The 16,075-nt window shown below is 41.9% G+C and overlaps 3 protein-coding genes and 1 long non-coding RNA gene across 7 annotated transcripts; 2 read left to right on the forward strand and 2 right to left on the reverse strand.

Moving 5' to 3' along the window:
* Positions 1–625: 625 nt before the first annotated feature.
* Positions 626–5,182, reverse strand: nadk2 (NAD kinase 2, mitochondrial). 4 transcript variants are annotated; one of them, XM_053865058.1, is made up of 13 exons: positions 5,062–5,182; positions 4,431–4,794; positions 4,271–4,359; positions 4,104–4,192; positions 3,180–3,261; positions 2,992–3,075; positions 2,002–2,141; positions 1,832–1,925; positions 1,562–1,657; positions 1,393–1,448; positions 1,267–1,320; positions 1,048–1,171; positions 626–956 (listed from the first exon to the last, which is right to left on the reverse strand). In XM_053865058.1, the coding sequence occupies exons 2-13, from the start codon at positions 4,662–4,664 to the stop codon at positions 818–820; spliced, it is 1,281 nt and encodes a 426-aa protein (XP_053721033.1). In that variant the 5' UTR covers positions 4,665–4,794; positions 5,062–5,182; the 3' UTR covers positions 626–817. The 4 variants fall into 4 exon arrangements, with proteins under 4 accessions (XP_053721033.1, XP_053721015.1, XP_053721023.1 ...); XM_053865040.1 differs by having other exon boundaries at positions 1,562–1,705; XM_053865048.1 differs by having other exon boundaries at positions 1,562–1,705; positions 5,066–5,176.
* A 1,293-nt stretch (positions 5,183–6,475) lies between these two features.
* Positions 6,476–11,369, forward strand: LOC128758740 (excitatory amino acid transporter 1-like). Its single transcript, XM_053865027.1, has 10 exons — positions 6,476–6,603; positions 7,367–7,509; positions 7,590–7,727; positions 8,271–8,475; positions 8,555–8,597; positions 8,668–8,948; positions 9,019–9,252; positions 9,430–9,624; positions 9,699–9,833; positions 10,292–11,369. Exons 2-10 carry the CDS (start codon positions 7,371–7,373, stop codon positions 10,500–10,502), a joined length of 1,581 nt encoding a protein of 526 aa, XP_053721002.1. The 5' UTR covers positions 6,476–6,603; positions 7,367–7,370; the 3' UTR covers positions 10,503–11,369.
* LOC128758779 (uncharacterized) lies at positions 6,554–12,190 on the reverse strand. Its single transcript, XR_008414545.1, has 3 exons — positions 11,928–12,190; positions 9,390–9,460; positions 6,554–9,272 (listed from the first exon to the last, which is right to left on the reverse strand). It is a non-coding gene; the product is annotated as an uncharacterized LOC128758779 (long non-coding RNA).
* spra (sepiapterin reductase a) lies at positions 11,898–16,050 on the forward strand. The gene is made up of 3 exons (XM_053865104.1): positions 11,898–12,291; positions 13,455–13,745; positions 14,459–16,050. The coding sequence occupies exons 1-3, from the start codon at positions 11,970–11,972 to the stop codon at positions 14,647–14,649; spliced, it is 804 nt and encodes a 267-aa protein (XP_053721079.1). The 5' UTR covers positions 11,898–11,969; the 3' UTR covers positions 14,650–16,050.
* Positions 16,051–16,075: the final 25 nt, after the last annotated feature.

A 16,075-nucleotide genomic window follows, 5' to 3' on the forward strand; every position in this document is an offset into this window, starting at 1 on the left:
AATACATGTGGGTTTTGTTTACAGAGCACCTGTGAAGATACAAACGCCACCGTGGTGTTTTCATACCTCATGTACAGCAGTGGAATAATGGTTCATGGCAATTCTGTAGTTTGACCTCAAAGCACATTCATTCAAAAAGGACCCTCTAGTGCCTTTGATCTTGTTCTGTTACAGCTTTCAAACATACAAAAGTTGATTTTTGACATTTGGGCAAAATAAACGGCCTTTGTGCTCAGTTAGCAGAATGGGTTTTTTTTGTTTTCATGAAAGGAGCACACCAACGCACTAATGCAAACACAACTCAGTGTTGACCTGCTGCTGGAACGAGTAAAACATTTCTTCAAAAAGTCCTGAACAAAACTGCCCTTTTGATAAATAAAACACCTCTGTGCTGCAGTTTGTTTACAAAGTAAGCAAATATTTAAGAACACAACAATTCTAGAAGGCTGTGTGACCTATACTCATGACTTATTGCTTCAACGTCACAAAAAGACAAAGGAAAACAGTGGGTTATGTTGGGCCTCAATAAGTTTGTTTGCCAAAGACGACAAACTCTTGCTTGTTCTTCTGTTTATGTCCATCCATTGTTGATTTCGTTCATCTCATTCTTTGCTAAAGATGATGGTTTTACATTGACAAAAGATGACACTATTGTAGCTGCAAGATCTGCAGTCAGCAGATTATGGGTTTAAAAAACATAAAAACAAGTTACCCGTCACATTTGAAAATACACAATAGCTAAAAAAAAAAAAAAAAAAAGCTAAAAGTCAACACTTCCCTTTGCCCCCGACCTCAGTCCAGTTTGCTATGTTTCCTCTCAATGCTTCAGAAGTACGGTGCGGAGCTGATCGTCTTCACTCATGCTGATGGTGGCGATGGCGCCATCGTTGAACTCGAAAGAGGTTCCTCCGTCCACCACCATACAAGCGTCCCAGCACCGCGAGCGGACACACACTCTGAGAAGGCAGACAGCAGCAGCACAGGTCAGACACTCCTTTGCCACCGCCCACATCGCACCTGACATGATGATGGTGGATGGTTACGAACTTGCTGGCAAAGCCTCGCTGGCGACTGCTGGAGAAGACACGGTTGGCGATGGGCTCTCTGACGCTGAAGAATAGACGTCTGTCTTCTGGACTGAACACCAGCGACTCGTTGTACTCATCAGTCACTACAAACCAAACACAGGGCAGAGTGACACCTCAACGTGTCACTGCAGCAAGAGTTTTCTGAATAACAGCCTCATTCAACAGAATAACAACTCACCATTTTCAATGAACTGACGACTAAGTGGGATGTCAAGAGACGTCTGAGATTTTCCTACGATGAACAGGGGCATGAATGCATCAATCTCATGGTATGATATTGTTCAACAAACAATCTTTTCTGTACCTATTTTCAGGATCTCCTCCACTGTCTGCTCAGTCAGTTTGTTTATGTTGTAGGACCTGTGAAGAAAATGAGTCACCATCATCCTTCCATTTTGAAAGTAGTGAAGGGAATCGACCGCCTCTCACTGTCCTGTTCGGAGGACACTGATCATGAAGTGGACCGGACCTACCAGGCCTTTGACCCGGTTCCTGTGCAAATACTGAGTCCAGAACTTTTCTGCTTTTCCCACGGGCCGTCATCCACAGAGATCTCGTAGTAGGAAGCCCTATGGGGGAAGAGTTGGACATGGGGGGTGAAGGTTTTTAACTTCATCCTGTGGTGGACACAGATTGTCAGGATGAGTGACGGATGGGCTGCAGGCCATTACAGTGGGTTAGATGATGCAAGCAAACATGCAGACGCACACAGGGTTAAAAACTTCCATTAGCGATGGGGGTACCTGGAGGAGAGGGATTCTCCGATAAAGATTTCATTCAGACTCCTGACGGGGAGGACACTGTGCTCAGAGAAGTTCTCAGGTACTGATCCAGCTCCTGCAGAACATCATTTACCACCAGTGGAATCAGAGATTTAACGGTCTAGTGGGGGGAGTAGTGCCTAGTGTCTTACTCTGCTGGCGGCCTCTGGTGGTGATCCGGTGGGCCTGGCTGTGCTGCTCCAGGCTCAGCTGCTGCTCGTGCAGATCCACTGGGGTGGGGTTGATTCCTGTACCTTCAAGATGAAGGCGCAGCCTCTGGCGCCACAGCCACCTGAACATCAACAGCAGGAAAGGGTTTGAATCCCAGCAAGATCACTGGCTTTGGATACTTACTTACTCTTTCTTTCTTTCTTCATTTTTAAATAAAAATCTGTCCAAAACAGTTGTATTTTCTATATTATACATACCAATGTATGTACCCTGTCTTCTGTCATATACTGACTGATTTTCCAAACATCAACTGAACGGAGTCACAAAAACGCTTTACAATTACTTATAAGCATAGAAATAAGGACGTAATGTGGATGTATACAACTGTACTTGGAGTCATCGAACCATCGCATTATAACGACCTCTAGTGGCAGACAGCGATCAGCACACGTGCAGACGGGATTAGTGTGATTAACACGCGAATGCAAGTGGTTTTAATGGTATTTAACCCAGACAAGATAAACAACAACTCATCACCCTCACCATAAACGACGTTTACCTACGATTACTTATCTTCAACTCTGTAGATATTGCCAGTTTTAATCTTGGTACAGAAAACAGCATTAGATTGTGCCACTTTCGTAAGAATTCACCTCAGATTTTTGTGTCACTAAACCAACAGCTGTAGTGAAATCATGCGTCAGTTTCACACTGGCATTCTTTGGTGTGCGAGCGTGCGTTTGTTTTGTTCTTATTTATCATGATCAATGTAAAAACGTGACCTGATCATTAATCAACACATACACATATTCATCTAAGGCCAACATAATTTGTGCTAAAAACTTAGATAAAGCCCTCTTCATGTGATATATAAGATTTAGCAGTAACCTTCTTAATTTACCAATTAAGTCCTTTTGAAATAAAAAAATAAATAAAAACTGACAGTCAAATATCGGTTGAGAAATACACACCTGAACTCACCACGACAGAGCTTCTGCAGAGCCTCTGGGAACTGACGAGTGTAGCGCACAGGTAAGCACAAGTGACCTTCTGACCTGCAGTTGAAAAGTGAACGTAGAGAACAATACAGACAACTGAACCACATTCTCTTGATTTTTAAATGAGATAGCAATTTCTAGAATGCGGACTAGTATTTCACCTTTCTGGATCCGTGTTTACGCCAACAACTGGTTTGTCCTTGCTCAAGACTTTACTGGCAACAAGCAACATTGTCCCGTCACCTGACAAAACAAACGGCAGTTATTCATCATCCAGTACCTGCTGTGTAAGCTGTATGACATGGGACTCCTTCAGGCCATCATGTAACACTTCAATGTGTTCAGTTCTGATACTAGTGATGTGTTTACTTGTATATTTGGGATGTGATTCACAAGTGAAAGCAGAACAACAGCCAACGCACACACAACAAAGAATGTCAAAGTGAAAGGCATGAAAGGTATCAAACTGAAACAGAAAGTGAAATTGAGTTTGAGTAAACTCGAAACATGATTTAAGTACGGCTGTTGGTATAAGTGACACAAAAATCAGAGGTGAAATTTTTCCTGTAGCAAGATTAAAGCTTGTATAAGGCTTGTGAGTGTGAATCAAATCATTTTAAGTGCTGTATTTGCTACTTTTCCCTGTTGTGTTTGACGTGAAAGACTGCAGAACACATAATGCAAAAAGAAAAGATGTTTATGACAAGGCGAGTGGAATAAAAGCATACTTGTATTGTTTCATGTGACCTTCAAAACAATGTCAAGAGAATATTTTTATTTTGAATGGTTGCTGCATGAAACATGTAAAATTCAACCAAACAATGCATCACGCATTGCGAGAAGTGAACAAGATGATGAAGCATATTACTTCATGAAATAGCTCGGGCCATGACACTGGGAGTGGTTTTATTACACATAGCATGTCACAATGTTTAGAGAGCTAACGTGCCAGACAGGGTCATCAAATGAAAAGATATACAAATAAAACTGAAGAAAAGAGTGTTGGCAGCAATGAAACATGGTTTAGCAAACTGAAACTGTAGACATACTGTATGAATCAAAGACACCAGTCACCATCTTCTCACCTCCAGCAGAGATAATCGCATCAGCCCATCGCACAACTTCATCATCATATTCTCCTCTTTTCACCACCCGAACATCAATTCCTTCTGTCCTGCAAAACAAACACCACAATACCTGCATATAAATAAGAGCAGTAACTAACCACTGTATGAGTGTGATGTGATCTTACTGCAGGCTCTTCACTATGTGCTCCACACTGTGGGTGTGGATGTTGTGTCTCTCCAGTAAGCCACTGTAGCTGGATCCCTTCAGAGCAAGCTGAACGAGCAAGCAAGTTCAGCAACATCGGATGGAGTCGGACCACACAGCAAAGTAAAATGTAGTCTCACCAGATGTTTCAGATCCTCTTCAGACAGACCTGCATAACGATATCTCTGCTGCTCGAACTCATAGCGGGTGGTCTTGGTTACCACGGCTACTTTCCCAGGTTTAAACCCATGGCAGGGCTGGGATGAGGCATGACTGCGTGTTGCAGTGTGGACCGGGCGAACGCTGGGTCCTGGGATCAGGGTCGCGGCATGACTTCCCAAACACACCAGATTCAACACGGAGCGGCGAGTCATATTCAGAAGCGAAGGCCAGTGAAAACGGTGTTCTTCCACTTAGAAGGCAGCAAAAGGTCCCCAGGCAAACGGCGGACCTCCTGCGATGCAGCTCATGGTTGAAGGCTAAGTCCACTAGACACACGCCCAGCTGTCAGAGAAGGTCGCCAGATTAACCAACTATGTCGAACAGACTCGTCGTTAAGCTCAGATTCAACACGACGGGGATTTTTATAACACACCAAGTGTGTAACTTTCTTCATTAACTGTTCATCCTATAACCGTATTTGGTCTGCATGCGTTGTCTGCCTAAGCTAAAAGTAGCTAGCGGCTTACGCAAAAGTCGCTCAATGAGCGGACTTATAATGCCATTTATTTCAAAACAACAAATCTAAATTTCATACAGAACTATACATACTCACTATCCGAGTCCATGCAGCCGAAAAAAATGGAATCAAATTGAGGCAACACGCAAGGAGAAAGGTGTTTGGTCCACTGGACTGGACGGCACGCAGCTTGGCACGTATCCCAACATGACGTTTACAAATACTTGAATCTGATTGGCTACGTTCAACGTGGCTGTCAACTTCCAATACAGAAGTGACGGAGAAGTCACATGATCTGATGCCGCATTCAATGAACGCAAAATAATCAGAAAAAAACATTAGTTGTTGTCCCAGCGTGACATTATATCATGTCACTGTATCCGATTGATGTCGTTTCTCGCCATTTTATCATAACGATTTGTTTTCATGATGTTCATGTTCGATCATGTCGATCATGTTCGATATGGAGCGTACCAAAACCACGCAAACTGCAAGTGTGATGTTTTACGTAGTCGTGTTCTATTTGTGGTTGGTTATTCTACTGTCCTAAAAGTATTTTATATACGATGCGGACCATTGCATTTTTTTTTTTAATTGAAAAACACTTTCGCTGGTTTTCCACCCTCCACTACCGTAAAAAGTCGAGTGGCTTAAATATTATAATATAATAATTATTATTATTATTATTATTATTATTGATTAATTAACTCCATTATTGTGGTTGGTGTTGTTGTTGAAGATCATATTATGACTAATTTATTTAATCTTCATGTCAGGGAATCTTAAAATTTAGGAAAGTTGAAATTTTTATTTTACGATTAAAATTACAATGGAGGTTGCATTACAGGTGTTAATTCTAAGATTATAGTGGCACATTGTGAATGCTATGTATTTAGTTTAGCAGATGTAAAAGCCAGTGATGTATTGTTCCATTGAAAGTGCAACTTGAAAATGGTGAACAGAAATCATTTCAAAAACCGTTCCTTCATAACAATGTCATGCCAAAATAGCTGTGTCACAATTAAAGTAGAAGCGGAGATTTATCAGCAAATGTGAAATCAGTAAAAGCTGCATGACCTGATTTTAGGATTATCCATCACTAATTATATCCAGCCTCTTCAGGGAATGTTTTTCTATACACCAAGGTCACTTTATATGGCACAAGTTCCACTTCTTTTCCTGCTAATTGTGGTTTCTCATTCACCCTGTGGAATTTACTCAAACTATAACAGGCCCCAAGTGAGTAGCTCATATATTATGTTATGTTAGTGGCGAAAATTAAATTCCTGATTTAAGAAACATGTTCTGAAAACACAACAGAAGAACAGTACAGACAGGTTTGGTTTACTTATTGTTTTACTTTATAATTCCGCAGTTTTTGAAGTTTCCTTTAAAAGTCTGCAGTACCTTTCTGCAGACGTCTCAGGGCTTACTGGCAAATAGGAAGACCAGACTCAAATTGGTCTCCGCTGTCTTCTCCCTCCTCTCTTCTACCTCCCTCCTCTCTCTCTTTTCTGAGGCCAGTGTCACTTTTTCATGTGCAGGTGAGTTCTTCCTCTCCGATGCACTACTGTGAATTTGGAGAAGGAGTCGCTTCATTCACTCACCGTTCTATTCAAGAATTCCAAGCAAAGGTAGGTGATCGATACATTCTGTATTTCTGATGACTGACTGAGCCATGGGACAGCTGACCATCTGCATGCGTCAAACTTTTTATATTAAGTTTCCATATGAAAGTCACAAACCCTACACATCTTTACTACTGTAACTACCTCCTCATCACTATCACTTCATCTGATCTTGAACTCAGCAGTCAGGCTTCTCACTCGTACTAATGTCGCATCGCTCAGGTTTTTGCTTCACAGAATTCTTTGCGGTCCGTTTTTGAAATTTTATTTAAAAAAAAAACACCATTTGGGCTGGTGCCAGGCAACATCATAGACATGTTGACCCACCCATGCAAGTCAGGCTCTTCAGATGGGTCCAAGCTCGAAGAAAAGGCTAAAATTTGGTCAGGACTACTCTGTCTACATAAAACGGTATTTAAATTTTAGCTTAACATCAAAACTATATGTTATTGGCGCTATTTAAATATTCTACTGATGTTAACTATTATTATCAGCAGCATTTGTGGTAGTAACAGTCGCAGCAGTAGTTCACGTGTGCTGGTGTCTGTTTTTGGGCTCCAAAAACACATCGAGGTTAATGGCTCAGAAATGTATTTCATAATGGCAAGGCTGTGATGTGGCAACACTCACTGAGGAAGTGGGGTGTAATGTCCCCTGCCAAAACATCTAAAAGTCGAGCTGCAGAAATGATATCCTTCACCAAACTATGCCGACTTCTGCACTTTAACCTCTGCTTTCACATTAACCCGAACCCTTTGGTTCCCTCCAGCAGGATGCAGCGGATCAGGGAAGGGATACACATCCGCACCATGAAGGCCAAGAGGAAAGTGGAGGAGATATCCAAAGAGGACATCCAAGCTTTCCTCAAGAAAAATGCATTTGTGCTTTTTACAGTTTGTGCAGTTGTTGTGGGTTCGTATCGAACATCCGATAAATGATCTGGATAGTTAGAAGAAAGCGAAATAAATCCCAAGCGATAATTCTCTCCACAGGGATTATTCTGGGCTTCGCGTTGCGTCCCTACAAGATGACCTATCGAGAAATCAAGTACTTTTCATTCCCTGGTGAGCTGTTGATGAGGATGCTTCAGATGCTAGTGCTGCCCCTGCTGGTCTCCAGTCTAATTACAGGTACATGATTCTGACGTTTTGTGAGTTTTGTAGGTAATTATACAACATCATAATTATAAGTACATCATACATACATCATCTACTGACTGCCAAACCCCATTAGTACAAAAGACATTCTTTACTTATTATCATTCTTTTTTTCTTAGTAGAATTAAATTTTTGGAAAAACGCTTGACATGAATAGAAAACAGAGGTAACAGTCAAGACCTTGCATCTCCATCTGAGACTCAGAATAGAATATATAGTGGATATAATAGAATGGAACATTTTCATTCTGTTTAAGGTAAAATATTTGGCAATATAGTATAGTAGATGTAGTATGAGATGATACAATGCTGCAAAATACACCAAAATCATCATGAAATCATGTGTGTAACAAGACATCACACATGTAAAACATACAGATTTCATCCCAGACCTAATGATTAATAGTTGCTGTGCTTAAAGATATACATCTAGAAACATTTATGATAGTTTCAAATCTTCATTGTGTTCCACACATGCTGAAAATAGCAACATGAAATACTCATTTTTCTTCATCAGGGATGGCAGCACTGGACAGCAAAGCTTCAGGGAAGATGGGAATCAGAGCGGTCATTTATTACATGACAACAACCTTCATCGCCGTCTTCATCGGAATATTAATTGTTCTAATCATCCACCCCGGAAAAGGATCCAAGGAGGAGTTTGGGAAGCAGCAAACCATCGAGCAAGTCAGTCCTGCTGATGCCTTTTTGGATCTGATCAGGTAGAGAATCGTATGAGCATAAAAGGGCGAAAGAAGAGCAAAGTTTGATCATGACGTCTGAGCTTTGTTGTCGCTTCAGGAACATGTTTCCCCCCAACCTGGTGCAAGCTTGCACACAGCAGGTAAGCAGATCAATGAATTAAGCTTACAGTGTTCCTGCTCCGACATGTGCCTTCATCTCTTACAATTCAGTTCAAAACCAAGTATGGGAAGCGCGCGGTCCACGTGACTGTGACAGTCAACGACACCTTGTTCAACTCAACCAACGGCACCCAGGAGGTGATGGAGCTCACGCGAGAGGAGGTGATCCCCATACCAGGTCAGGTGTATGGGGTCAACGCTCTGGGGCTGGTCGTCTTCTCCATGTGTTTCGGACTGATAATCGGGAACATGAAGGAGCAGGGCCAACTCTTGAGAGACTTCTTCGACAGCCTCAACGAGGCCATCATGCGCCTTGTAGCCATCATCATGTGGTAAGATCTTGATTTCGTTGCAGGCTGGACCAGCAGCCCCTCATTTAACTATTTCCTCTTATGACATCAGGTACGCCCCCATTGGCATCTTGTTCCTGATAGCAGGAAAGATAGTAGAGATGGATGATCTGACTCAGATGGGCGGTCAGCTGGGCATGTACACCATCACCGTCATCATTGGATTGATGATCCACGCCATCATCATCTTGCCCACTCTGTACTTTGTCATCACACGTCAAAACCCCTTCATCTTCATCGCTGGTCTTCTCCAGGCTCTCATAACAGCCCTGGGAACCTCCTCAAGGTGGGTCTGACACCACTCTGCTGTTGAGTTGACAGAAATTGAGGTTTTAGTGACTCCCTCTGTACTTTAAATCTCAACGTCCCGTCATGTTATGATCTCTCTTTTATGACTGATGACATAGCAAAGCAGCTCCTCACTTGCCATGAAATCCTTGTAACATATCTGGTGCGCTCCCAGCTCAGCCACCTTGCCGGTCACCTTTAAATGTCTGGAGGAAAACAACAGAATCGACAAGCGCATCACAAGGTTTGTTTTGCCTGTGGGTGCCACGATAAACATGGATGGAACAGCACTTTACGAAGCTCTGGCGGCCATCTTCATTGCCCAGGTCAACAACATGGACATGAACTTTGGGCAGATCATCACCATCAGGTCAGGAGATATTCTGCTTTAAAAAAACTAAAACAAAAACACTTGTTCTAATATCCATTGTCTGCTCTGTCAAGCATCACAGCCACAGCTGCCAGCATTGGTGCCGCTGGTATCCCTCAAGCAGGCCTGGTCACTATGGTGATAGTACTGACCTCTGTGGGGCTTCCTACTGATGACATCACCCTCATTATTGCGGTGGATTGGTTCCTGTAAGCATCAGCGCCAGATGTCTATTTTAACTCCACTTTGATGAGACAGTAATGAAGCGTCGCCATCATTATTAAGGTCAAACGCAGCTCCAGTTTTACTACCACCTAGTGACATACTTGTCCTTCGTCCCGGGAGGCTCGTTCCATATCCTCCTTTTTTTTCTTTTGAATTTTCTCTGCGTTCTAACATAGAAACATAATTAGGTTTTCCCAATTAATTATTTCAGTCAGAATATCCTTCCCAGCCTTAGTCAGCTAAGTGGGGTAATGGGTGAGTTAAATATCCATGACAGCCCTTCTGACGACAGGAGAAGACTGTTGGGGATTTTAAGGACAGAGTGGTAATCACAATGAGCCAGTTAAAAGCTTATTGTTATTTGCAAATTGTTCATCGAATGTTAGGCAGGTCGCCAGCACATCACGTGAGATGCTTCAGACGGATTTGTTCTTGTCTTCAGGGACCGTCTGCGCACCACAACAAACGTACTGGGCGATTCTATCGGAGCCGGAATCGTGGAGTTCCTATCTCGTCACGAGCTGCGCAGCAAAGACGTGGAGATGGGAAACTCAGTGCTGGAGGAGAAAGAGAGAAAGAAGCCGTACAAGCTCATCTCGCAGGATAGTGACTTTGAAAATGACAAGCATGGTCACAGAGAGTCAAGCATGTGATGGACCCTGAAATTGCAAGAATGAACCACCACGGTTTCCTGAATGGTAACGTTAGTCTTCTGGTATTCCATTCATTCTTTTCTAAACTGTGTTGTGATTTTCATTTTCTGTATATATCTATATCTATATGCCATTTACTGTTGTTAAGATGATCAGTAAGATAAACCATCCCTCTACACTATATTGTGTTTAAACTTTGACAAATTTGAAATAGGAGTATATTTGATACAGATATAAGTTGTGGATATAAACGGGTTATGAGCTATATTGGGCTTGGGTGCAGTTATATGAGGTATGCTGTGTTGTTTTGTGGCTGCAATTTCATGCCCTTGATCAGATTTCATACAACTCACTCCCTCCGACTTTTATTTGTGGCCCATCAGCACTGTAAATCGTAAAATACACTATATATTACTAGCAATGCTATTCAGCGGAATGATGCTGACTGCTAAATACAACCCCTGCAAGCCTTCGGTGTGTGAAGCAGCAAGAGTTTAACTGTGTGTCAGTCACTGCTATCTTATTAAGGTGTGCTTTATATTTTCAATATCAGACCTCCCTAGCGCTTAGTATTATGTTCCTGTTCAGCGTCTCGCAGAACAGTCCTCGCCTTAGATAGCAAATGTCATTGATTCCACACTGGACTTTGGTCAATTGTTGGAAAATCAACACTGATTCAACGCTGAATTATATCAATTTTATGGTCAGAATTGGTTCAAATTTCAACGTTGTTTCAATGTTGGCAACACATTCAACATTGATTCGATATCCTCTTGTTATCTGGGGCTTTGGACAGTGCTGGTACAAGACAACGTTGTGAAAACTCATCACTCATGAATGTGGAGCCAATAATGATAATAAAGTGTTGATACCGTATTTGATCGTTGATTGACTTCAATAAACATTTCAAAGAGCACAACACAATGTTGGATAATCTACATCCATGGACTACACGTGTCCTTTTAACATCCTGTGCAAAAGCGCAAAAGTTGACGCGCTGACATAAGACTTTGTACTACAGGAGTATGCACTGAGTACATTTCATGTGGGAGAGGTCGCTGGGCCACATTCAGTAATCCATCATCAATTTCGACGGACAAGAATAACAGACTAAACAGGCCTGCGTTTAACCCTAGTCACATGACCACCATAGGTTTTGCATCCTATTGGCATCTCATACACAGTGTCAGTGTAATGAACGTGAAAACTAGAATTCAACTAACATGGATAAGTTTTTAAAAGCATCTAGCGTCCCCAGAGTTTTACACTGCGTCATCTTGGCAAAAACATTTGAACCAGCCTCGCGGTCAACAGTCCCGTGCTTGTCACTGGTTGTGCAAATGAGCCTAACACCGGGAGATGGCGACAAGTAACTAGACTCGCCCACCTCCACGAAGAAGAGCGAGCCGTCGCTAGTGAACTCACACACAGTCGGTTGCGCCACTTCAGTCCGTCAGTTGCAGCATCATGCAGGCCGATAACAACGCCGACTTGGGCCGAGCCCTGTGCATCATCACCGGAGCCTCCAGGGGATTCGGTCGGGCTGCAGCGAAGACGATCTCTCGGGTCTTGAAGCCCGGGTCGGCCTTTGTCCTGGCGGCTCGCTCGGCTGAGGGGCTTCGGACTCTGAAAGCGGAGTTGACCGAGGCTGACGGGGGCAAAGGCGACCTGGTGATCTGCTGCGTGGCGGCCGATTTGGCTCTGATGGACGGAGTGGAGAGCGTCGTCAAAGCCGCCAAGGAGACATTCGTCGAGGGAATTGAGCACATCATACTTATTAACAACGCTGGTACGATTATTATTATTATTATTATTATATAATCATACGAATATGTCCATGGTTGTTTTTTTTTTTTTTTACTGAGGGTCATAGGTGACTCTACTTCACAGATCAACTGATGACAAATGCTTAAATATCCATAAATACACCCTACATATAAAGCAAACTAAATTATCTGTAGACTCAGAAATTTCAACTAATATTTACATAAAATGTACTTTATAACTTGTTCATAGTCACTCACATGTAGTTATTACATTGGATGGAGTACCACATTGAACAGCGTTAGAAGCACAGCTGCATAAAAGAGTGTTTATTTCAGTCGTCATGAAACGTGTTTCATTACAAGAAAGATGAGTAACGTTATATCACATTGCTTCTTAGTCGTTACATTGCATACAACTCAGTCAATATTTCTACTGACATGATGCCGAAATGGAAAAGGAGCGGAATGAGGGATCAGTGCACATAATTTCTGCCCTTTAAGACCCTGGCCTCTTATAAAAATCCAATGAAATTTCACTATTTCTGATAGATTTGCTCTGTTCAGAGGTTTTTTATTTGGGGACATATTTTACTTTTCTTTTTCTAAACCGCAACTATATTTATACACCGTGAAATCTGTGGTCTGTTATTCCTCTATTTAAAAAAAATGGAGCATAAAGGTCAAGTCAAGATAATTTGCCGGATGCTGCAAGTTTCGCTTCCTGAAGTGTGAAAAGCCAAGTTAAGTTGTGACACATTAAAACTAACCATTGTTATGCTTTGTACCTCATGTGATCCCAGCAACACCTCGATGAGGATAAACACAACATTCCCATTACTTTGTTGTATTTAAATGAAAACAGAAGAAATTTGAATCATGAATCTCCAATTTTCATGTATGTTTTACATTTCCATACCAAATTTAGGGGGTGGGAATTTGTGGCTCTGGGGCAGAACTCCAGAGGAAATTCTGGAAGTTATTATCGTGGGGCCATGACGTGTGTATTTAGCCAAATGCAAACAACTCCTTTCCGGACTTTGGCCATACCACTCTTCAAAGAGCAGTATCTATCGTATGACAAGGGAAGTTTAACTAACACAAAGCGACACTTCAAATATGTTTGATCGTATGTATGAAAGTGTTTCATCAATTCTGTAACAATAGTTTTCATTCTTTCCTTCCTCAGCTTGTCTTGGCGATGTGTCCCGCTACTTCCGGAGCTTCACAGATATGGCTGAAGTGGACTCCTACTGGTCGTTTAATGTCACCTCAGCCTTATGCCTCACGTCCGGAATCCTGCAGGCTTTCCCAAAGAGTCCAAATCGGCGACGCACTATGGTCAACATCTCCTCCCTCTGCGGTATCAGGCCTTATCCCTCCTGGGTGCTGTACTGCTCTGGGAAGGCTGCGCGAGACATGATGTTCAAAGTTCTGGCTGAAGAGGAACCTGATGTGCGGGTGTTGAATTACGCTCCAGGTGGGGCAACCAGCTGCATCACTAACTACTAGGTGGAGTTATGATGAAACAGGAAACATAGCACTGTGGTCTGTTTTTTAGAATGTGGGTTTATCTCTTCATTCAAGCCTTTCTAAGAACCTTGAGATTAATGGTCACATCGATGGGGGAACTAATGGGCGGAGCTTTGGGGTCTTCACTGAATGAAGAGCTAAAATGTTTTTATTTATACTGTGATAACATGTTCAAGTACAAACACACACAAGGGAAGCTACTTATTGGTTTAGTAAGTCTGACGGTGAAATATATTGGCTCATATCGGCAGTTTTCAAGACAAAATGAGTTGCATTTGAACTCTCCAATATCACTTTTGACTTCGAACGTTTCACAGTAAGAAATCCTGACTCCAGATCGGTTGAGACCAAGACAGGATCTAGGAAATGCAGTCTTGAGTCTGAGCCCGCCCCCCAGTACTGTCGCTGGTACCAGTCTATATACTTGCATCAAGTAAACAGACTTAAAAATTTTAATGCTCGAGAAATACATTTCAGAAATACTTATGAGCTCAAACAAATTGTGTTAATTCATCTATTGAAATGGCTTTAATCCATAGGATGAGGTGCTGACTCAACATTTTCACCATTTGCTGACCGTTGTTTCCTTGGCTCAGGCATCTTTCCTTCTACATTATTTCATCACATTTTTACATTAAATCTCCTCTGGTTTCTCACCAGGACCTCTGGACACCGACATGATGGTAACGGCCAAAACCATGACAGCAGATCCGGGGCTGAAAGATCTCTGCATTGACCTCACTGAAAATAGGAAGCTCCTCACCTGCGAAACCTCCTGCGCTAAAATGCTCAAGTTGCTGTTGGAAGACAGCTACGCATCAGGAGCTCATGTTGACGTTTTCGACCCGTAAGCACGACGACATTGGTGCTTCCGTGTATCTGCTTCTTTTTGATTAATGTTCTTAATTGAATCTTTTATTCACTGCACAACTCTGTAGCTAGTTGTAGCATCTTCGATCATCTGACATCAGCTCATGATCTTATTTACTGTTGCAAAATCTTAATGTCAAAGAGTGAGTGAAGTGTCAAAATGTTCTATATGTAATATCAGGCTAGCGAGCGGATTATCATAGGCTATAATAATTCTTCAGCATTTACAAAAACACATATCTGTGAAAACCTTGCCAGTTATATAGCTGCAGCTAGAGTTGTGTGAAAGTTGTGACCGTCCTCTGACCAGACATCACCCTCATGTTTTCATGTTCCTCTCAACATTCCACAGGCTTCCGCAAGGGTCGGTTGTTCAATTTTTTTTATCACTAGCACATTGCCCTGTCTTGACTTAGGACACTGCAGGTTGACAGCTCAAATCCCTGTGTAAAATTCTAGCTTTGAAAGTGGAAAATTGCACTTGAAATGTGCCTTTTTGGTTGTCACACTCTGATAAAGTGTAATTTCTCTGGGCACATGGGGATCATGCTCAGAGATTCAGGGCTTTGCTGGGTTAAAACTGCCACCTCATCAAGTGAGGCTTCGATAAGTGCCAATTGTATTTTTACCAAAGTCATTGGTTGACTGGTTGTCATGGTCTCTTCAGTGCAGAGAGTTTAACACCAACTAATTAAATGAGCGTTTTGTGCTTGTTTAAGTAAATCTGGAGGACAGTCTGATCAGTGAGATGCATTAATGAACAACCTGTTCCAGTGTAAAAGATGCCAGGCTGCCGCCCAAAACACTCAAGTGTTTCATTGACAGCAACAGTTAGCCAGGCAGACGTTGACTGAGATTAGTTTGTATTTACATGTCACGTTGCAGTTACAGTAAGTATGGTGTGAAAGTTTATGAGCACATATTTCACAAAGTTACTTATTTTATGCTTTTATACCAATGAGATGGTTGGGGCTGAAAATATGTGCAAGATTTGTCTTTGTGATTGTAAGCATTGGAAATACAGAATGAGGATATAAAAAGGATATTATTTTCTTGGTCATATTTTTGTATGAATACATTTGGTAAAGTGACAAATTGTTGGCTCAGGTGCACGAGTCAGTCAAAATGTGAAGTGTACACCCTGTGCCTGCCTAAATAATTCTGTTACTTGTGCTGCCTTCCTCTCTTCTTATTATCGCTCTCTGGAAAATGTGTAGTCAATGTAATGTGCATTCCAATCTACAGTATTAAAATTAAATGTGAAAAATAACACCTTGTGAAAATGTTATTTGTCTTTGCGTGTGTGTAACTCTTAAATCATGTCTTAGAATCAATTTTGGTAAAACTCAGAGTATAAACTTTAGCCTGTTCAGTGTCTTGTTATGAAACTTATTATATAAAATAATC

This window comes from Synchiropus splendidus, chromosome 1, assembly GCF_027744825.2.
Source record: "Synchiropus splendidus isolate RoL2022-P1 chromosome 1, RoL_Sspl_1.0, whole genome shotgun sequence".
In the NCBI taxonomy this organism is placed as follows: Eukaryota; Metazoa; Chordata; class Actinopteri; order Syngnathiformes; family Callionymidae; genus Synchiropus; species Synchiropus splendidus.